The 23,283-nt window shown below is 44.4% G+C and overlaps 1 protein-coding gene across 1 annotated transcript; it reads left to right on the forward strand.

The window, feature by feature from the left end:
- The first annotated feature begins 6 nt into the window (after positions 1 to 6).
- Positions 7 to 20,421, forward strand: LOC124279380 (cell division control protein 42 homolog). The gene is given in 4 exon segments (XM_046715199.1): positions 7 to 220; positions 10,957 to 11,015; positions 16,869 to 17,136; positions 17,139 to 20,421. Coding segments are annotated over 4 exon segments (591 nt in total). The 5' UTR covers positions 7 to 87; the 3' UTR covers positions 17,270 to 20,421.
- The last annotated feature ends 2,862 nt before the right edge of the window (positions 20,422 to 23,283 follow it).

Genomic DNA, 23,283 nt, shown 5'->3' on the forward strand with positions numbered 1-23,283 from the left:
GTCATGTAGCGGAGCGCCACTGACAAGTGCTCTACGATACGGAGAGAGACGAAAGCTGCTCGCTTTGGAGCGAGGCAACTGTTTGTAATGGCGGAGCCTAATTTTATCAAGTGTGTGGTGGTCGGCGATGGTGCTGTAGGCAAGACGTGTATGTTGATGAGCTACGCAACAAACAGGTTCCCCACGGAATATATACCCACAGTGTTCGACAATTATGCAGGTAGGTCTCGTAAGGTGTTTCACACCTGCCGCCTGGGGTCACAGCGTTAGGGGTTACCGTTCGGGGGGGATTTCTGTCCCCTCTTCCTGGTGGAGGGGGTACGGTATTTCATATCCCATTCACTGAACTAAAGTTACATATATGACAGAACACCCTAAAGATTATCTCGGAATACGGTGTACACATTTATCCAATTCATCCGAGTCGGTGGTTGTGCCTTGAGCTGGGATTCAACGGGAGGTTTTCAAAAGATATTTTAATATTTAATGTACATAACGGTATCCTTTGTTGAGAAGCAGTGACAGTGAAATATCGTGGAATTTATTAGTCTAGACAACACATTAACCTCTGTGAGTTGACGGTGGAAGGACACACGGAGGTGAAATCAACAGTTGTTACCACAAGTCGACCTACCAAGGCCCATGTTATAAGCTGTATAATCACCCCAAAACGTTTCGCTGTCATTTACTGACCTATTTGGTAGTAATGACTTCCATGGAGCAGACGACACATCAGTGACTCCTCGGTGTTCAGTCTGACGCGTGTAGATCACCCATACAAACGGTTTGTCAACAAGCTGTATAATCGAGTTTAGAGAATATCGATTTTCTAGCTACTTTTTTAAATGATAAATTTTGCTGAATTTGTAAATATTACAAGGATTGACCTAGCCCACTGGTTGAGTCAACAAGTGCTGTAAGAGTTCCAGTAAGAATTATATCGAATTTCACTGTGATTTTTTTCATTGATTTGTTCATTTATAGTTAATAGTAGGTTTCATCGGTCGACCCTACTGAGTGAGTCCATAAGATAAATGGAATATTTATTTTGTAACACTAAGCTACCGAAAGAAGTGTCCGTGATGAAGGTTAATTGTAGATATGTATCTATCTCTCTTCATATGACATCATCACACACGTGTGTTACAAAGATGAACCTCCAGCACACGGCCGGATAACTCGCCAACAGTCAGTTCCCGGTGTGCGAGTCCACTGATATTTGCCAACAGTATGTGAGTGTGAAGTGGTTAGCATACTTTTGTATGACCTAATTACACGGATCGGTGAACAGCGAGTCAGCAGACGATATACTCGATTCCGTGAGATATCAACCACAAATCACGACCCGTCTTCTGACACTAACAGGATTACATTAGCCTGTGTCATTGTCAGACAATAGATGCCGTTGTCGTGAGAAAAAGACAACCTCTTTACTAAACTATTCGACTGTAGCCCGTGAATAGGGAAGACGACAGCGGCCGTGAACACACGGAAACAACTCCAGCAACTCAGATGTCATCAACTATATACCAGCTGCTTTTGCTGTCACCCGCCTCGGACTGATTTCCCTGAAGACCAGAACATTACACCGGATTGCTTCATCCTCGGCTTCCTGAAACAGCATATGCTTATTTCTGTTCGTTCCTGAAGGATGTTTTTATACACGGACAAATTAACATCCCTCCTCTCCTGATGCAGGCCCCCAAACATGTTACAGATACTGTTGGAGGGGAGACAGTCATCTTTGTGTCAGTCGGCGTGTCATGATGCACGAGTCTGACGGGTTCTGCTGCACATGCAAACTTGTTGGTTCCGGCAGAAAATATTTAACAATGTGCTCAGCAGACGACAGTTAGCAGTGTTTTCCCAGCAGACGACACAGTGTGTACAAGCAGACGGTTGTTTGCTGTTTATTCCGGGCGGTGTGGGAAATCCATTAACTATCTGACCCTCAACTAGGACGCCTCTTTAGAGCAATGTCGACGTGTTCTTGTGTAACTTTGTCAATCTCCGAGCGGACGACGCTAGGGAGGGGACGGTATTCTTATTAACCCTCAAAGCACCATTGTTGAAGGCAGCTCTAGAACACACGACATCACCGAGGTCTGGCAAACCCTGCTAAATCAATGAGGCCGTCCGGCTGGTGTAAAATCGTTGCGTAGACATTACACGTTTGATATTTATCGATTCCTGGCTGTGTCAAAAGTAACATGGGTAGATTTGATTGATTACAAGGCAATGCAATCTAGTTCATCCAACACAGACTTTATTACCCTTTAACCCTCAACATGGCAACCGCAGCTCGCAATGGGAAGAGGCACCACAGAATAGACTAAGAGACGTCTTACATACGTTCCACTGAAGCAGAAGAAGTGGATCATCTTATGTTCGAGGTTGTATAATGGCTGATTGAACAGGCGACTACATTTGACCAGGTGGTCAGACTGTTTGACCGTCTGACTGCGTGTCGTATCCTTCCAGCACTGGACGTCGTTCATTACGTCAACAAAGCGTATGGATTATGTATACCAGGCGGCGTCACGGCAGGAATATTGGAACCGCGGCGTAAACAATATTCACTCAGTGACTCGTGCTGTGAGCTACTTATTCCGAGGCCATACGTCTCCACGCGAACATAGGCCTGGAAGTACCGCTGAGCTTCAGGAACACGCGACAACTCGGCAGCTTTCAACTCCCGTCTGATCCGTGACCCACATAGCGAGATGGAGTGTAGTCAACACCTTACTTATTTCATCAGAACCGTCGTTAACAAACAACAACCGAAATGCACATCGGGGACAAAATATTTGCCTTTAAAGCAAACATCAAATAGTTGTTGAAAGTAATCAGAACCGCGACAAGTCCTGTGGGTCGTTCCGTCAAGCGTCGAGGTGTGTTTATCTGGAACACTGACATCAAAACACAGACGTTGTGCCGCTGAGGACGGGGATGAGGGCTGAAGATGAGGGGCGGCCTGCAGTGAGGGAGGGGGAAGGGTGCGTCCTTCCTTATGTAATCGTAGATGTATGTACTTTATCAAACCAAGACCCATCTAACTATAAAGCAAGTGTAGAATTCAGCATCAGAATTATGTTTCATCTTATATCAGTATTATACTTCGAGGAGAGGAATAAGTTAGAACAAATTCCCTAAACTAGACCATCAAGGGAGGTTAGGGTGTCCTCGTTTGTGGCTCAAAAGAACATATATATACGCCATTTTGCTGTCTCACTTAGGAAGTAGGTTTATGTGTGTTATGTTGAAACAATCGAAGTTTCTCGATCTCTGAGTTAATGTTGTTTTAAGCAACACCATGAATAGAAATGGACGGAAGGGACGATCATTGAATTAAATGTAAATCTTGCCAGTTTGAGATTAACCAAATTGTCAGTAACGAACAGTATTTTAATAGCCATTGTTTTCCAGAATAACCTTCAAGCAGTAAATGTCAAATGTGAATAATGTATTGTATTGTATATAGTTTGGCTGAAGCTCAGTACGGAGATTATAACAAATGTGGACGTGTTAAGCATTGACTCGTTTAACACAGAACAACAATCATGGAAGTGACGAGCATGTTAATTCTCCCCTGTGACATTTCAAATGTGCATTATCATTATGCTGTGACACATGTCAGCTGATTCCCCAACTGGCCCTGAATAGGTCGTGCAATACTACTGGCTTTGTCTATCAGCGCCGCGGGGTCGAGTCCACGGCAGAGGCCACACCGGAACCCTAGTGACATGGCGATGCAGGTGCGAGTCTGTGTTGACTTGCAGTTCACAGTTCAGTTTGGTAACCTCGGCGGTGATTCATGAGGACTGTAATGTTTATGTCACTACTCTGTTGTACATTGCACTTGTCCTGCGGTATATTACAATGATGGGTTCGGGCTTGACGGGCACCTGTCAGATTGGGAGTTGTACATTACGCTGACGATGTGTAACGTCGTTGCTGTTGGTGCTGTAGGTTTCTCCCAGCGTGACAAGCAGCTGTTTGATGTTTGATATGCATCGATGTCGTACCTCAGTGAATGTAGCTGTCAATCAAGTTGAACTGTTGTGTCACCAGTGACAGGTATATCAAGCGGGCACCTGTTGACCACGTATACCACTAACACACTTAAAGGGAGGAGAAGTTTCCGACTGCTTGCTGATTGTTGAGAGTTCATAGAGTGATTTTACTGTAGGAATTACTCCGACCAGTACACTCTACTTGTCTCTTGGTTGTTAGCTTCTGTTCATGTTCTGTTTATTATGCAATTAGTTTACACAGGAGAAAAGGGCGGTGGGGGTAGCCTGGAGGTTAAAGCGTTCGCTCGTCACGCCGAAGGCCCTGGTCGATTTCCAACATGGGTACAATGTGTGAAGCCCATTTCTGGTGTTACCCGCCGTGATATTGCTGGAATATTGCTAAAAGCGGCGTAAAACTAAACTCACCCACTCACTTACACAGGAGTGCATGACGTATTGGGCCTCCCGGGTTGAATTCCACGCACCTTCATTACCTGTCGCCATTCACCAGTATCGGTGTTGGTCCCGTGTTTGTCAAGAACACCGTGAATAAGTATGAGTGAGTGAGTTGAGTTTTACGCAATATCACGGCAGGGGATACCAGAAATGGGTTTCACACATTGTACCCATTGTGAGGAATCGAACCCGGGTCTTCAGCGTTACGAGCGGACGTTTTAACCATTGGACTACCCCACCGCCCCTGAATAAGTATGATAGCATTCAGGACTTGATAAAGAGACGCATGCCCGCGACACGTCAAGAGGGCCCAGGGGTGCGTGTCGTGTTTTGTTATCACACAGTGTACAATTATCCTGTGTGAAACAACATGTGTGTAATGAAAGGAAATATTAATTTAATTCACTTTCAACTTCCATCAAGATATCTGGGTTGACCTCTCCTCACATGGGCGTTAATGGCCAGTCCTTTCACACTGACCCTGAATCCCATGTCCGGGCGAACTCGGTGTGCTTAACAGAATGGTCATTATGATCGGAGTAGTGTCCGGCTGTCCGGTTGTGACAAATAGCCAAGGGTTGTTTTCCTGTCTCTAACTGTCACCACCAGGCGTGACGCGGTCATCTGGAAGCAACGTGGTCACAAGTGCAACATCACTGTGACGCCAGATCACTGACTTCGACGTGAGAGACAGCATATATCCTCAAACAGTGAAGGGGTCTGGGTTAGCGCCCCTTTTAGCATTACATTATCACGAAACACGGAATTAAAACTTAGAACCCACGTGAGGGATAAAACCAGGCTATTCTCGTAGGACGAATATTTTAACAACTAAGTAAACCTACCGACCCATAATTTCTTTGCAAACAAGTGGAGGTTAAAGTTAACTTCATTAAACTCTATATTGTCCCTTTCTCAAGAGAAGAGTAGAGACCTGTTCATGTTCATCTACGATCTCTACATATGTTCAGGGTATCTACGTCCGATCTGCAGATATGTTCAGGGTATCTACGTCCGATCTGCAGATATGTTCAGGGTATCTACGTCCGATCTGCCGATATGTTCAGGGTATCTACGTCCGATCTGCCGATATGTTCAGGGTATCTACGTCCGATCTGCCGATATGTTCAGGGTATCTACGTCCGATCTGCCGATATGTTCAGGGTATCTACGTCCGATCTGCCGATATGTTCAGGGTATCTACGTCCGATCTGCCGATATGTTCAGGGTATCTACGTCCGATCTGCCGATATGTTCAGGGTATCTACGTCCGATCTGCCGATATGTTCAGGGTATCTACGTCCGATCTGCCGATATGTTCAGGGTATCTACGTCCGATCTGCCGATATGTTCAGGGGTATCTACGTCCGATCTGCCGATATGTTCAGGGTATCTACGTCCGATCTGCCGATATGTTCAGGGTATCTACGTCCGATCTGCCGATATGTTCAGGGTATCTACGTCCGATCTCCGATCTACGTCCGATCTGCCGATATGTTGCCGATATGTTCAGGGTATCTACGTCCGATCTGCCGATATGTTCAGGGTATCTACGTCCGTCCGATCTGCCGATATGTTCAGGGTATCTACGTCCGATCTGCCGATATGTTCAGGGTATCTACGTCCGATCTGCCGATATGTCCGATCTGCCGATATGTTCAGGGTATCTACGTCCGATCTGCCGATATGTTCAGGGTATCTACGTCCGATCTGCCGATATGTTCGATATGTTCAGAAGTATCTACGTCCGATCTGCCGATATGTTCAGGGTATCTACGTCCGATCTGCCGATATGTTCAGGGTATCTACGTCCGATCTGCCGATATGTTCAGGGTATCTACGTCCGATCTGCCGATATGTTCAGGGTATCTACGTCCGATCTGCCGATATGTTCAGGGTATCTACGTCCGATATGTTCAGGGTATCTACGTCCGATCTGCCGATATGTTCAGGGTATCTACGTCCGATCTGCCGATATGTTCAGGGTATCTACGTCCGATCTGCCGATATGTTCAGGGTATCTACGTCCGATATGTTCAGGGTATCTACGTCCGATCTGCCGATATGTTCAGGGTATCTACGTCCGATCTGCCGATATGTTCAGGGTATCTACGTCCGATATGTTCAGGGTATCTACGTCCGATCTGCCGATATGTTCAGGGTATCTACGTCCGATCTGCCGATATGTTCAGGGTATCTACGTCCGAGCTACCGATATGTTCAGGGCAAGTACGATGTGCCTTGTTCTAACTAACAGGAAGGATGACATACGAGAAGTTCGTTTAATTGACGCGAGTGCTATCGGACGTGGTAGATGCTGTCACCTCGATTACACCACATCCTCGTTGTCGTCGTCATCCACTCAAGGTCACGTGGTACTCCCCACACACAATCACTTTAGTCCGGAAACACTAAGGTGCAGGAAGATACCGTAATACAGATAATAACACTAACGACGCCATGCTTAGTATAAAGAGCCCTGTGGGCGACATAGATCCCCGTACCGTCGTAATAATAATATAGTTACGGTGTGTCACCTAGCTGATATGTATTATACCCCGATGGCGCAGTTCGAGATTTGCCAGGACCAGCCTGTATTATTCCCAGGCCAGTGTGCGATAGCTGGATACTGCGTCATAAAACAACACTCATTATGTAACGAGTACCGCTGTTTATTGGTGCTGTTATACCGTTATACAAGGCTCCTGGTGATACCACTGTCTTTCTTATTAATTGTGGACATTGGTCAAGCATATACGCCAAGGTTATGCATCAGGTGCTGCTTATCGGTACAGTTAAGATGTAACTGATGTTGGTCGCTATGACAACGCGGCAATACAGCTGATCACCAGCTTAACCTTATGGGATGGGTTACGTAGCACACTGGTTAAAGTGTTCACTAGTCACAGTGACAATCCGGGTTTAGTTCCCGAGGTGGGCAAGTGGTGAGAACCCAAAGGATCGTGTACTCCATGCTGCATATATTGTCCAGATCTGTTCACTCACTTACTTGGATCTCATATAAACAGAACGCTTTGTTGACAAAATGTTTGTGAAATTAATGTACACAAAGGTACAGATGAACTTTTACTAAACCTGTAAAGTTAATGACTTATTCTTGCAAGAGCTTACAGCGAGTAGATTGAGATAGATCACAGGCGTTCTACTCCACTACTGAGCCGAATTTATGTTGACACATGATGAGGGACGAGTGATTTATATGATTTACATTCAGTATATTTCCAGCTCGCTATCGACCGCTATCACGCTGTGTTGGGAAACGACACAGCCGACAGAATACACAACGTATTAATGGCTTGTGTGCACATCATTTAACATATCATCGCAGTGTCCGAGTGAGGCCTATAGTTAGTTGCTCTGTAATTGGGAACACTGCAAATACGATGTAGCATTTCTGGCCCAATACTGGCCTCTCCTACAGTTCACACTGACCCAGATCCTGGTGCCGTACTAATTGTTTTGTGTCGCCTATTAAATATGTTCTGTGGGGATTAGCCACTGTTTCATTATCAAATATGTCGACGTTTAGGGGTATTTACTGAGTAGAATCTGTCAGGAAACGTCATTCCGACCGCCGCAGCCTCATACCAGACGATCCCGTAGCGCATCTAAACCAACACGGGAACAGCTAATGATAGGGCTACTGGAAGCAGACGATTGATAGCTTCAAAGCAGACGATAAATATATACGCACTGCAGACGACTAGCTACATAGATCAGAATATAGCATAGACGATGGATGCGGTATTAATAACATGATTCTTATCGTTGATCCTGCAGAAGATCACTTTATTAAGTAGATGGAGCTCGCTCTGTAGCAGACGTCACAGTCGTTGCGGATGCTGTAGTTGAAGTGATGTTGAGCTGATAATGTTGTTTCAATTGTTGTTGCACTAGGCGGTGTTTCCGACAAGGGGTACAGCGCCATCTGTGGAAAATGGCACACTCTTGTCTTGGCTTTTGTTTTGTTGTTCTCTGCCAAAGATGATAAATATATGTTGTTCTGTAATCGTGAGTCAGGGAAGGGGGGTGGGGGGTTGTTTTGAGATTTGACCGGTCTACATACAGAATGAATTTAACGAACAGTAGCGTCAGTTGGTGCTGTGTATATACTTGGATGTGCACGACAAGTAGTGTGGCGTGACATTGAGAGACCTCGTCCCGTGACTTCTTGGCGGAGATTGGAGCAGTGTTTGGTGTCGGATTACTCAGTGGAGGTCGGGTAGCCTAGGGGAGGTCGGGTAGCCTAGTGGAGGTCGGGAGCCCAGTGGAGGTCGGGCAGTCCAGTGGAAGTCGGGTAGCCCAATGGAGGTCAGGGTACACAGTGGAGATCGGGTAGCCTAGTGGAGATCAGGAGGAACTGGGTCCTCTTTCTGCGATCTGATTGTAGTAACTACCCTACTTCAAGATGTACTGAAGATAGTTAAAGCGCTATTATGCTGTAATATACTGTCATGAGTGTAACACCATGGCGACTGGTTGAGTGCATCAATACCGATCAACGACACACAGAAGGCAATTTCACCACTCCCTGATTCAGTTCCCTCTCTCTGATGAGCATTCGTTTTCGTTACATTATTCAAGCCGTTGTTTCATGTTGGTTCGCTGTAGCTCCTAGAGCATGCATCGATGCACTTGGTTGGTAAATAATGATTACTGCCTGCACGGACGCACCAATCAATACCGAGTGGGGGATGTGACGGACAGGAATATCTATCGTCTTCACTCTCCCCCTCAAACACGCGAAAGGTTTTGTTGACACAGAGCGCCAGCGGAACACAGTGCTGTAACCGCATCATTCCAAGCAACGTGCTTCACATTGTCAACGTTGCTGACACACCAGGCACGGTTTATAACCTCTCATGTCTAATTATAGCAAATCAAGCCATTACCCTGCCACAATCAATCACACTTCGCTTCCGCTTTGAAGCTGTCTCAATACACATGCACTGTTAATTAATATAGCATCAGAACCTGTGGTGCAACGGTACTTGTAGACAGCGCCAGTCAGATGAGCAGTGCTACGGTATGGCTACACAAGGTCTAGTAGACCGAACTCGGTCTGCAGACTAGTACAGTGGTACGTTCATCAAAGCGATCGTAACGATAAGATGATCGTAACTCCTATTCTTTAGTAGACAGGACCAAGTCTGTAGTATGATGCCGTGGTACATACATATATGAGACCCAGAGATAGAATAGACTTATTAGAACATCCGTGGATAATTACTATTACTTTTTTTTTATTGTTACAATATACAAAACACGAGAGTAACGATGTCTGTTAATGAGCATATGCGTCGTACAGCGAACACTGCGCGCTCCAGTATTCCCGCCTTGACTCCTGCCTCGTGGGTTTCCTGGGGTCCGTTTCCCGGACAGAGTAGGTCCCCGGGGCCACGCGCTTGTTCAAACTTGCGAAAATGAAGATCAGCTTAAATGAGTGACCTGGCGAACTGACCGGTGCTCATGCTATCAACCTGTTGTTTGTCCGATCCAGTCTTGACACGTATGAACTATTGCTGACTGCAGCGTTAGCACGGTAGATGCAGAGGGTCTGGGACGCTGATGTGATCGATGATCTTCACAGTTCCCCGTATCTTTACGGAAAGGTATGACGTCATCGTTATGTGGAACACGCACACCTTCCTCGTGAGTAATCAGAAGCAGGTAGTGAACATATTTCCTGAAACACATAAAGAACAGGGCTGTGGTCACGTGATGTACAACAGTCGCCCCCAGTAACCCCTGTATTGAGATGGTAGCCCTAGACGAAGTGGGGCAGCCTGATGTATTGTGTGTACACTGTTAGCTGTGACGACGTAACACTATCTAGGTGCAGGTAGACTACTACACCGGGAAGTGACTAACAGCTTCATTGTAACAGTGACACAAGAGCACAAATTGTTTGTCATCAACGAAAGACACTAAACGTTTATCCGTCGGAAGATGGGACTGTTCGGTGCAGTTGTGAAGTTTGGTTAGACCGGTTTGGGAAATCAAACTGTAAACTATGTTTAAGATGTACCAAACCATGAACGTCCCCTCACATTCCTTTAAATATGTCTATCCAGTTTGTTCAAACCTTTTACACGTTTGACCGGTTTTCGTTCGGCTTTTATAACTAAGAGTATATGAGTTGAATATTTACCCAAACCCTCGCGTGATTTAGTTGAACGAATCAATCAAACGTCCGACTTGTTGCGTGTAAGTAGACCTGCGTCCTTTACTTGCCAGTACTGGAGACTAAAGTCTGTCTCACAGTCCCTGAACCGCGATAGTTTGCCTTCCGCCTAGCCCTCTCTGCCATGCTGTAGCCCTAAATGAAACAAGTCTAGATTCCCTCAGGTCCTGAATCTCCCATTTCACTGTGGACAGTGGATCCGTGTTAATTTAAATAGGATTGTTTTTAACTGTCATCATTATGTATATTCAGAGACTATAGTTGTGTGATTGTGTGTTTCAGTGACCGTGACCATCAGAGACACACCCTACCAGCTGGGGCTGTTCGACACGGCGGGACAGGTACGTACAGACAGCGCCTCCTCCTCCCTCCCCCACAGGGGTCTGATATACCGCTGTTGTGATTCTCATGCTCCCTCGGACAGTTGGTGCCGTACCCATTTCCAACATGTGCCTCTCGACCTCGGCATGGGGCCCAGGGCCCCGTTCCCCGTTCCTCAAAGCGATCGTAGCGCTAAGATGATCGTAACTCCCATACTTTAACATAGACTTACAACAGTCGTAGCGCTACTATCGCTTTGAGGAACGGGGCCCTGGACGAGTGCGTCGCCGGGTTGTGGCCCCTCGACATGGGGCCCTGGACGGGTGCGTCGCCGGGTTGTGTGGACAAGGAATAGAACTGGTGCTTCTCAGATTCATTTCAAGTTTGAATACCCATAAATAACAAAACAGTTATCTCAGTAGGGGAATCGTTTTCTGATGTCAGTTATTTAGGCGAGGATTTATGGGCATCCCAAGGTACAACACAGGGTGTCTGCTCCGTGGACCCTGCTAGGCGCTCGGCATTTAGGGGACAAAACAAGGCCTGGACTGATGGGGTCAGTATACCTGTATCTCGGTGGGTTAGCACCATAACACACGCAGACCGGTAATTATCAATGCCGCTTTAAGACCCCATTTCGCGTCGTCTCAATGGAAGGTCTGTGACCACAGAAAGGTCCGTCCTTTTAGAATATAATCGACATGACCGCGTTAACATGTCCTGAAGACATTCGTGTGGAACAAATGTCCCTGATACGCTGCAGATTGACACACGTACACTATCAGCGCGTATCTTCAGGTATTTATGTTTAGAGATTCCATCCTGATCACGCAGACAGAAAGGGGGGCTTGAAGAACGCGTGTTGCGTTTCAAAGTGCGTGTTTATAAACACTGGTATTTCTGCGCGGTAAACCTGCCGTCATATCCATCCGCTGACGTCACCCGATCTCGAAACAAGCTGTAATGCACTTGTCTATGTGGGTCTCTTTACATGGCGTGTTTGAATTAACAGGTTTATCAAACTCCGTACTGGTACATATATTTATGTAACTCTGTGATCCATTGATGACAGTTTTCTTATTCCTAATATATTTAGTATTTATATTCAAATTCTCGTTGCAACATGGCTGAAATATTGCCCATGTGACGTAAGGTTTTAACTCGTGCGTGTCTATTTCCCAGGACAGTGTCATGCGTATCTGTATTTTCCTAGACAGTGTTATATATGCCTATATTTCCCAGGACAGTGTTATATATATCTGTACTTCCCTGGACACTATTACGTCTGCTATAAATGTCGGTAGATATCTACTGATGGCTATATAACACTGTATGTTTGACACGTGTCTGTCTATATGTCTTCAGATATTTTTCTTAACGCCGTTATTCTTTCATTTAGCTTATTCTTATACGTTACGTTTATGTCTGAATATATCACACAGGCCTCACACATAAAACCCCAAGGAGATCCAGCTATTTGTATTTATGTAAAAGGTTGATGGTATATATTTCTGCATCTTCCGCCATAGAGGCTGTGTGTTAGGGATTGACGTAAACCAGACTGGCAACGTCGCGGGCGTCTGTGCGACATCATGCAAGTTGGCTCAAACATCACGCAGTAGAAACTCAGGGGTCGTTCAAGATTTATGAAATGTTTAGTTTTGAATGACTGGTTGAACGACCTTTCCTGCATGGCACAACTCACGAGCTTTCATTCCGTTCTTCATAACTGGTGCTGGTTTGTGTAGGTTATTGATAAATATTGGCATGCCCCGGATTTGGTTTACATGATGGTCTATGCAGGCGTGTCTACAGACACGTTCTCGTTACAGAGTTGTGTCCCTTACTGATTAAACTCAACGCGCTGATGGTTCAAATCCAGTATTCACCAGTATGATGATCCCTGGTTAGACCACACCCGTATTTCAGCTGCAGTTGCAGGCTCAAATACTCAAGACCGGTTCAAGACGACGCTGCAGTCACTCACTCACTCACGAACGAACGAACGAACGAACGAATCAATACGCAATACCTTCTAACAATTCCCAGTAAAGATCGTGTGCTGACGAGAGGCTTGCCAGTCAGGAAACAATTAATTGCTGAAACAATTTTATGACGCTGAATTCTTTTAGGTTAGTGCGATAACATGAGAGCTTGTGACCCGGAAGTGTATCGTCGGTTTCCCTGTCAAGGTTCAGGATAGCTATTTGAGATCCAGCCGGATCCTGTGTTTTAGTAAACAAGGAAATGGAATTAATCCCAACATATTTTCGAGAAACAGCTTCGGGAAGTAGTTCGTGAATTATGTACTTGAACAGTAAATAATACCATACATATTTTACCCATTATTTCATTAAAAAAGACATTTCCATCTTATTTTCCATAAACTTTAACAACATTTAGACATTCAAGTCAGGTCGAGAGGTCTGTGTCGAGTCACATAAGTGTTCCAGTCACATCTGTTGGAGTTTTCTATGACGTTTAAGTGTGGTGTTGTATGGTGTTGGATGTTTCTATGACGTTTAAGTGTGGTGTTGTATGGTGTTGGAGGTTTCTATGATGTTTAAGTGTGGTGTTGTATGGTGTTGGAGTTTTCTATGATGTTTAGGTGTGGTGTTGTATGGTGTTAGAGGTTTCTATGACGTTTAAGTGTGGTGTTGTATGGTGTTGGAGGTTTCTATGACGTTTAAGTGTGGTGTTGTATGGTGTTGGAGGTTTCTATGACGTTTAAGTGTGGTGTTGTATGGTGTTAGAGGTTTCTATGACGTTTAAGTGTGGTGTTGTATGGTGTTAGAGGTTTCTATGACGTTTAAGTGTGGTGTTGTATGGTGTTAGAGGTTTGATGTTTAAGTGTGGTGTTGATGGTTTAAGTTTAAGTGTGGTGTTGTATGGTGTTGGAGGTTTCTATGATGTTTAAGTGTGGTGTTGTATGGTGTTGGAGGTTTCTATGATGTTTAAGTGTGGTGTTGTATGGTGTTGGAGGTTTCTATGACGTTTAAGTGTGGTGTTGTATGGTGTTGGAGGTTTCTATGACGTTTAAGTGTGGTGTTGTATGGTGTTGGAGGTTTCTATGACGTTTAAGTGTGGTGTTGTATGGTGTTGGAGGTTTCTATGACGTTTAAGTGTGGTGTTGTATGGTGTTGGAGGTTTCTATGACGTTTAAGTGTGGTGTTGTATGGTGTTGGAGGTTTCTATGACGTTTATGGTATGGTGTTGGAGGTTTCTATGACGTTTAAGTGTGGTGTTGTATGGTGTTGGAGTTTTCTATGACGTTTAAGTGTGGTGTTGTATGGTGTTGGAGGTTTCTATGACGTTTAAGCGTGGTGGTGTTGTATGGTGTTGGAGTTTTCTATGACGTTTAAGTGTGGTGTTGTATGGTGTTAGAGGTTTCTATGACGTTTAAGTGTGGTGTTGTATGGTGTTGGAGGTTTCTATGATGTTTAAGTGTGGTGTTGTATGGTGTTGGAGGTTTCTATGATGTTTAAGTGTGGTGTTGTATGGTGTTGGAGGTTTCTATGACGTTTAAGTGTGGTGTTGTATGGTGTTGGAGGTTTCTATGACGTTTAAGTGTGGTGTTGTATGGTGTTGGAGTTTTCTATGACGTTTAAGTGTGGTGTTGTATGGTGTTGGAGGTTTCTATGACGTTTAAGTGTGGTGTTGTATGGTGTTGGAGGTTTCTATGACGTTTAAGTGTGGTGTTGTATGGTGTTGGAGTTTTCTATGACGTTTAAGTGTGGTGTTGTATGGTGTTGGAGTTTTCTATGACGTTTAAGTGTGGTGTTGTATGGTGTTGGAGTTTTCTATGACGTTTAAGTGTGGTGTTGTATGGTGTTGGAGGTTTCTATGACGTTTAAGTGTGGTGTTGTATGGTGTTGGAGGTTTCTATGACGTTTAAGTGTGGTGTTGTATGGTGTTGGAGTTTTCTATGACGTTTAAGTGTGGTGTTGTATGGTGTTGGAGGTTTCTATGATGTTTAAGATGGTGTTGTATGGTGTTGGAGGTTTCTATGACGTTTAAGTGTGGTGTTGTATGGTGTTGGAGGTTTCTATGACGTTTAAGTGTGGTGTTGTATGGTGTTGGAGGTTTCTATGACGTTTAAGTGTGGTGTTGTATGGTGTTGGAGGTTTCTATGACGTTTAAGTGTGGTGTTGTATGGAATGACAATTCTTTGTCACCGAATATCTGAATCTGTATGTTCATCGGATTTAGTACATCATTGTATTTATGTTCCGATTATAAATATTATATATAGCATCAAGGTAAACAGATTTAAAACATGTAAATATGTAAATACTAAAAAAATATAAAAATAAACAGATTTGGATATTTTAAAAAACAGTATGTTGTGCTGTGAGTTGTAAGTAGGCTTGTCTGGTGACAAAGTGGTTGTGACATGATATGGGATGTCGGGTAGCTCAATGGTTAAAGCGTTCGCACGTTGAAAGTTCGTTTCTCCATATTGATACATGGTGTTAAATTCATTATGTCGTCCCCGGACACGACATTGCTAACGCGGACGTGAAACCTTACTGAGTAGTTGATAACAATATGATTTCAGTATTGTTAAATATCTCCAACTACTGTGTGTACTGTGGTGTACTGTGTGCCAACTATATTACACCGTCATAAAGCCTGCAGTTTAGTTGTCATCACGTAAAGCTGGGTTAGTACAAAACGCAGACAAGCTCCTGTGTGAGAGTCCGCCATGTGTGGTACAGAGGTACATGTGGGGTACAGAGGTACATGTGTGGTACAGAGGTACATGTGTGGTCATGTGTCCCCTGTACTGGATACTTGTTGGATGTCAACAACATCAGATTTTGTTAACCCTGAATTGGTTTGGTTGTCTTGAAACCTCTACCTGTCATGCGGTGTTATTAATAGATGACACACTAACATGATAACGTATCGTTTCATGTGAACATGCATATGCTACTCGTAGGAAATACCAAACAGTTCCAACGGTCATAAACTCTCTGATCAAAGCTTGTTGTGTTTGTGTCTGCTGTACGGTGGTCTAATCTGTGTGTTGCCTGTGTTGAAGGATGGTCTAATCTGTGTGTTGCCTGTGTTGAAGGATGGTCTAATCTGTGTGTTGCCTGTGTTGTACGATGGTCTAATCTGTGTGTTGCCTGTGTTGAAGGATGGTCTAATCTGTGTGTTGCCTGTGTTGTAGGATGGTCTAATCTGTGTGTTGCCTGTGTTGAAGGATGGTCTAATCTGTGTGTTGCCTGTGTTGAAGGATGGTCTAATCTGTGTGTTGCCCGTGTTGTAGGATGGTCTAATCTGTGTGTTGCCTGTGTTGAAGGATGATGTAATCTGTGTGTTGCCTGTGTTGTAGGATGGTCTAATCTGTGTGTTGCCTGTGTTGTAGGATGGTCTTATCTGTGTGTTGCCCGTGTTGAAGGATGGTCTAATCTGTGTGTTGCCTGTGTTGAAGGATGGTCTAATCTATGTGTTGCCTGTGTTGTACGATGGTCTAATCTATGTGTTGCCTGTGTTGAAGGATGGTCTAATCTATGTGTTGCCTGTGTTGTTCGATGGTCTAATCTGTGTGTTGCCCGTGTTGAAGGATGGTCTAATCTGTGTGTTGCCTGTGTTGAAGGATGGTCTAATCTGTGTGTTGCCTGTGTTATGTTCGATGGTCTAATCTATGTGTTGCCTGTGTTGTACGATGGTCTAATCTATGTGTTGCCTGTGTTATTACCGATGGTCTAATCTATGTGTTGCCTGTGTTGTACGATGGTCTAATCTATGTGTTGCCTGTGTTGTACGATGGTCTAATCTGTGTGTTGCCTGTGTTATTCGATGGTCTAATCTATGTGTTGCCTGTGTTGTACGATGGTCTAATCAATGTGTTGCCTGTGTTGTAGGAGGAGTACACCAGTCTAAGGATGTTGTCCTACACAGAGACGAGCGTGTTCCTGGTCGCCTTCTCGGTCGTCAAGCCCGACTCCCTGAAGAACCTGGAATATAAGTGGATTCCCGAGATCAGACACAATAGTCCCAAGACGCCATTCCTGCTTGTGGGGACTCAGGTGGACTTAAGGGAGGACGAACCCACGAGGCAGAAACTCCAGAAGAGGAAACAGAAGCCGGTGACTGTGGAGGAGGCGGAGAGAGTGTGTGACAAACTTGGGGCAATTCCTACGTGGAATGCTCAGCCCTGACCAAGAAAGGGTTGAAGGACGTCTTTGATGAAGCTATCATAGCTGTCCTGGACCCTAAAGTGCAGCCCAAGAAACTCGGGAAACGGAGGTGTATCATATTGTGATCACGTGACTCTAGGTCAGGTTTGGGACCATCTCAGTGCAAAGTATATATTTTATAAAACTATAGAAGGAACCCCGTCCTTGCCTTACAGTCGATGATTGGACTGCTTGCATAGGCGGACGGCCAGAACCAGTCCACACAGTGAGGATATAGCCAGTAGCCCTGTGATAGTAGGGTGGTCCGTATGTTGGGGACGTACCCGAGGCTGTGTATGTGCGTGCAGGGTGTGTGCAGGTGCGTGCAGGTGCACGGAGTGTGTTGTTGAGGAAGGTAGCGTGCTTACACATGCTGATGAAACCAAGGCCATCAGGTTAAACCATGCAGCCTGGCACAGTTGGAGGCAGCAGGGTATTTGAGTGCACGGGCAGTGGAACCTGGTTGTTTCTGAAATTACGGGACATAGGGCCTGGTTGTTTCTGAATGGAAATATGACATCATACGGACAGTCACAGAAAGTGGAGAATCAAGACTGAAAGACAGCTGAAATATCAAAGAAAGCCGCAGAAGCAACCGTGAAGCCTTAAGTGTGGTCATACAGACTCGTGTTTCGTGTCATTCGACGTGTCATGCTAGCTCATGTGCGATACATGTCTGGAACTGGAGTATTATGGAATGATATTTGTAAAACAAGGAATACTGTGACGTCAGAATGGAGTGCAGAATCTTCATATAACATGTTTCCCAAACATCGACACTGATGCGACAACTGATGTCAGAAAAAAGCATCTCATGCAGTTGCTAGGCAACAGTATAATGAGCTGACGTGTCAAACCTGAGAAGCAGTGTAAACAATTAACATTCTCACTGACGTCTAAATATGAAATGGTGACCTCATGAAAGTTCAGTCAGGGTATGGAACCAGGAGATTACAGTGTGGACGGGAACGGGTTGAGAGGCGGGTGAAGTAGCCATCACACACATCAGTATTTTACACCCGTGTCGCAGTCGGGCTCGCTTCCACACGGCGGTCGTAACGGTGACGTCGTAACGTATACTTACCATCGTCGTGGACGTATACTAGCGCAGTGTGGAAGGTTTCCGATGGTGTATTTTGTGTATATTATGACACACAACGAAAACGCATAATTTAATTAACCTCGGGCAATAAATCGATTTTAGCGTAAATATTTCCCCACGCGACAAAACATAAGACAGTGTTGTGTTGGGGTTGGTCATCTCCTGCCTAAAAACAACAACAATAACAACAACAACGTCATGTGCCCTTTCCGACCGAAAGGTCAAATAGAAAAAAAATCGAATATGCGTTTTCCATGTGTTTCAGCATAGCTGTGCCATTAGCTTGATTTTACTGTGACCTGTCGGGTTGCATCGTTGACGGCTTTTATCATCATGTATTGTCACCCGCTAGGGGGCGCTGAGGCTTAAGTATTGTTTTGCATGTTTTCTACTGTGTTTTTTTTTAAAAATTCTTACACCAATGAGTTTTATATAATCGATAGTGTATACGACATTGTGTATGATAGTATTTCTTCCATGGAAACACATTTTGCCTACATTCTTGTTGGAGAGAATGCCATTTGATATAGTCAATCATACAACACACACCCGTGCTATGAATCCCGGTTTGCGATGATTAGATTTCTGAGTTTGTCAGCGCCATACTTCGGGCTTTCCTGGAACCTAAAATTGACGTCCCGTGATCTGTCCACAGCGGCGTTGAACTCCACTCACTCACTCACTCACTTACTCACCAGGCAAAAAATGAAGGATGTTCTTGAAATATCGGACGTCAGTGGCAGACTGCAAACATAATCATGTATGGACCCCATCCTTGACGGTGCCAGAGATCAGGTTCACAGAGACAATCTGGTGAAAATAGAGGTGTATCTGATTCGAATGTATGTTAAATTTTCCCACTCAAAAGAACTGATGGACCACCCTCTTCTTTCATGGCACTATTGTCAATGTGTTATACTAGAAGGAAACCTTTGCTCTGCTAGAACACCGTGCTATTAGTACAATGGTGGCTCTCTGTTTACACGATGTTGGTACATGAGTACAATGTGTGAAGCCCATTTCAAGTTTCGCCCGCCGTGATAGTGCTGGAATATAAAAGCGGCGTAAAATCATACTACAATCTGTTATTCACGGTAAGTTAGTGTAGACGCTGTAGGTACGACTTGAGCAGCTACTTACAGCAACGTGACCGAAACCGGGGTTATGCTGTTTTGCGGATTTGTTTTCTTACGGAACTGATATTTTCCTGTACAGTGGGACGTGTAAGTTGATGGTATGAGACCAGACCATGGTTATCTCGGTACTGGCTTTGGTTGCAAGACGATGACAGTAATATATATGGTGATTCGGGAGGCAACTTGTCCTGTTTGCAGCCAAATATATGCTGGCTCTGATTCTATGCCCAGATGCACGTGAGGTGCCTTGTTTCTTAAGTTGAATTGAATTACATGATTTTTTTTCGACAGGATCCATGTACTAGCATGTTTAAATGAAAGTGACTTAACCGATCCAGGTTGTATATAGTGTACATTATGCTCAGACTACGCAAGAGGTTTAACTAGAGAAACAATCTTCTGTCCAATATATTATTGTTAAAATGACACTGTCTCTGTGATATATCAGATCATGTTAATGAAATTAATGTATGTTGATTTTGTTAAAATGTCGCTTGGCAATACATTATACAAGACGTGTGTGTTGTGTTGCTGTCGTCTTTCATGGTGAATATGTTCTAGTCTGTCCTCGTGAATAGAGTATACTAGATGTATGTATTAAATACCCCTTCATGAATACGGACAAATGCACGGTTACAGCCGCATGTGCAGAAACTGTACAATGTGACCCTGTGTTTGTACATCCATGGAGGATTACCCCACTCTACCACTTACCCACAAGTGGAAGGCGACATCTAGAAGCTGGGTGGGGCAAGAGGTAGAAGGGGAGGTAAGCCGTGTGCTACTACAGTGACTCGCCAGATCAGGGTTTATTCGTACGGCTGCTCCATACTGCCCTACGTGTACGTATAGTATTCTGCTGAGTTTCTCACACTCGACTCTGACTCTGACTGCTGCTTTGTTTTATCGGACATTCATCTGTGACCATACATGTACTATATCACATCGTTGTCATAATCAACTATTTTATACAGACAATAAAACACACTCAAATAAAATATTCCGATTCTTGTTTATTTTGACTGCTTATTTTCTTATGCTACACAAAATATCTACGTGCTGCGGGGTTTGAGAAGCAGAAGAGATCCTCACCACCTATTCGAGTTTCAGTGTGGGGAGTCACGGGCAGAGCTGGTCCTCAGTACCACGTGGTGTGTTTGTTGTTAAACGCCACACTCGGGCTATATGGCGGCGGCGGTCTGTAAATAATCCAGTCTGGATCAGACAATCCAGTGATCGACATCATGAGCATCCATCTACGTAATTGGGAACCGATGACATGTGTCAACCACGTCAGCTGCCTGACCACCGGATCCCGTTAGTCGCCTCGTACGGCAAGCATGGGTTACTGAAGACCCGGATCTTCAGGGGTTACCGCATTCATTGAGTCAAACAACCAAACAGCAACAATTAGTCGGTTGCGTTTCCGCCATATAGCTGGAATATTGCAGTGCGGCGTAAAACTCAACTCACTCACGATTGCGTTCATGCTATGGCATGTGTTGATGAGTCGCTGCCAATCAGCGGTGATGCAAGGACCTCAGAATTGGGTGTGAAATCAACAACCAACAAACACATGTGATGTGTATAACAATTGCATTGTAAACGTTCACAAATCAATACCAAGGTATTTCTATGGCAGTGCAAATTCAGAGATGATATAATACAAGAGCAGTGATAGCAAAACAGACGGTGATGGTCATCCAGCTTACTATAATGGTCATGGTAGGGTACCATGATCATCACGACCAATGCCGGTCTCCTTGTAACTGATCATGTGAAATGAGAGTTATATGAGAGGAATAAGCTCCTTGAAGCACTTTCCAGATCTTTCTATCTAAATCTAGTTCAAGTATAAATATATAACAGCTAACAGCTAACACCACAGCGTCTCGCTGACTTATACAATGCATTACACTTGAAACATTGTTACACAGTGAATATCACTGCCATATGATGCTCTTATGAACCTCTGCGCTGCCATTGACATAACTTTGATTTGAACCGTATTCGAAAGACACGTCATTAGAATTAAGATTAAGAGTTAAGAGTACACGCATGCACCAGAGAAATCCCGTTTAAAAGGTTTCTCGTGCATCACGCCGCTTTAAAACCTATTTTCACTTATTTTTATATTTACTTTTGGTTCAAATTTCTCACTTTATATAAAGAGATACCGTTATCAACGCTTCACAAATGATATCGTATTAATCAAAACACATCGATGTCCGCCGAGTTGTTTCATGTGTTGTGGTTTGAAATGATGTTCAAGCTCATCACATTTTGCCTCAATATGATATTTTACAAAATATCTTACTGTCCTGTTCAGTATTGAGAAAATGTGTTCGAAAAACATGTTTTTCTTAATACAGCTCAAGGGAGACAGAGATGGTATACGAGGTTTCAGTGGGGGGGTAGATTCACGGTACATAACAGAAAGCAGGGACAAAACCCTGAACCACCACGGATGATTGGCTGAACGACATTCTGGTGGACGGTAGTGACACAGTCGATAGTGATATAGAAACCACTGAGGTGACTGGACAGCTTGATATACATGTCTTGATTAGAGAAAAAACAAAATTAACATTTTTTTCGTTTAAAAGATGATGATGAATGCAGCCGTCTAACAGTAGTTTGTGAACCTGAGAGCTGAAGTGGAAGGCACTCTCATATTACGTAATGGTTTATATGTCAAGCAATAGAGACGTCGACGGGCACCAGGGAGACATTTATGATATCATACATCATCATAAAAGTGAAGTATACGTATTGATCAATCAATTTGTCTGTATATCCAGGGCTGGTGCGTTTGCGGAGAATTGATGCTTGTGGTTTCAGCACTAGTCCAGGACGAGTTGTCGCCCTTGATGGCTATAAAACTTCTCGTTTTGGTGAGGAAGGTCGACGCTGGGTGTGAAGTACAACGAGCATAATGCGAAAAGTGAAACGACTCCATGTATTAATTAATCATGGATGAGAGTGGAAGTTTAGTGTGGGTTTCTTATGATAAAGATATATTTGGAGTGCTACCACTACACAACCAGTCGACATTATTTGGAACTAATAACGCACGTATGCACGCACGAACGCACAAACACGCACGCACACAAACACGTGCGCACGCGCGCACAGCTATATAAGTGTTATAATCATGGAGGCGTGGCTATTATGGCCAGCGTGTGAACTTGTGTGGGAGAAGATTGACATACCGACATCTGACAGACACAGAGCTCATTTCATTGCAACCGTATCTATTAAAAGGCTTTTTGAACTCGACCAGGTGGTATCTCTTGTGGATGCCAGTGTTGGCGGACATGTTTGTATATTAGTATTTGTTGTTTCATGCAGCTCTACCACGTATACAGGTAAATAACCCAGTCTTTGGCTGGCAAACCAGTGGTTGTTATTACAAGCAAGTGCCCTGCCGTCATGGCTCGATGACACCCATCTGAGCACTTGACTCCCGTTTTCGTAGACTTGTGTATATGTATGGGAACTTGTCCGGCTCCTGAGGTGATAAGCCTGAAATTCCGCTCCTAACAGACATGTCCGCTATACCTTGGGTGGAATATGTCCACACAGGACTTGCCTCATCAGGACTTCCAGGTTAACCGGACACGTCCAACGTTCGCGATTGTTCTCCAGTCAACTACCCCCTGTGTACTTCTCACACTCCAGATTCCAGAATTCGGGTGGAGTTGAAAGGGAGAACGTGTGAGCTGGCCTGATAACAAACGCACTAGATCTGTAAACCGTGTTATACGTGAGGAGAGGGAAGCACTGATAGAGGGGTCAGGATAACACCGCTTGGAACAGTATTTCCGTTACGTCACTGCACCCCCGAGGAAAGCCGGAAGTG

Source organism: Haliotis rubra, unplaced genomic scaffold (assembly GCF_003918875.1).
Source record: "Haliotis rubra isolate DU_JTF1 unplaced genomic scaffold, ASM391887v1 Scf25, whole genome shotgun sequence".
Taxonomy (NCBI): Eukaryota; Metazoa; Mollusca; class Gastropoda; order Lepetellida; family Haliotidae; genus Haliotis; species Haliotis rubra.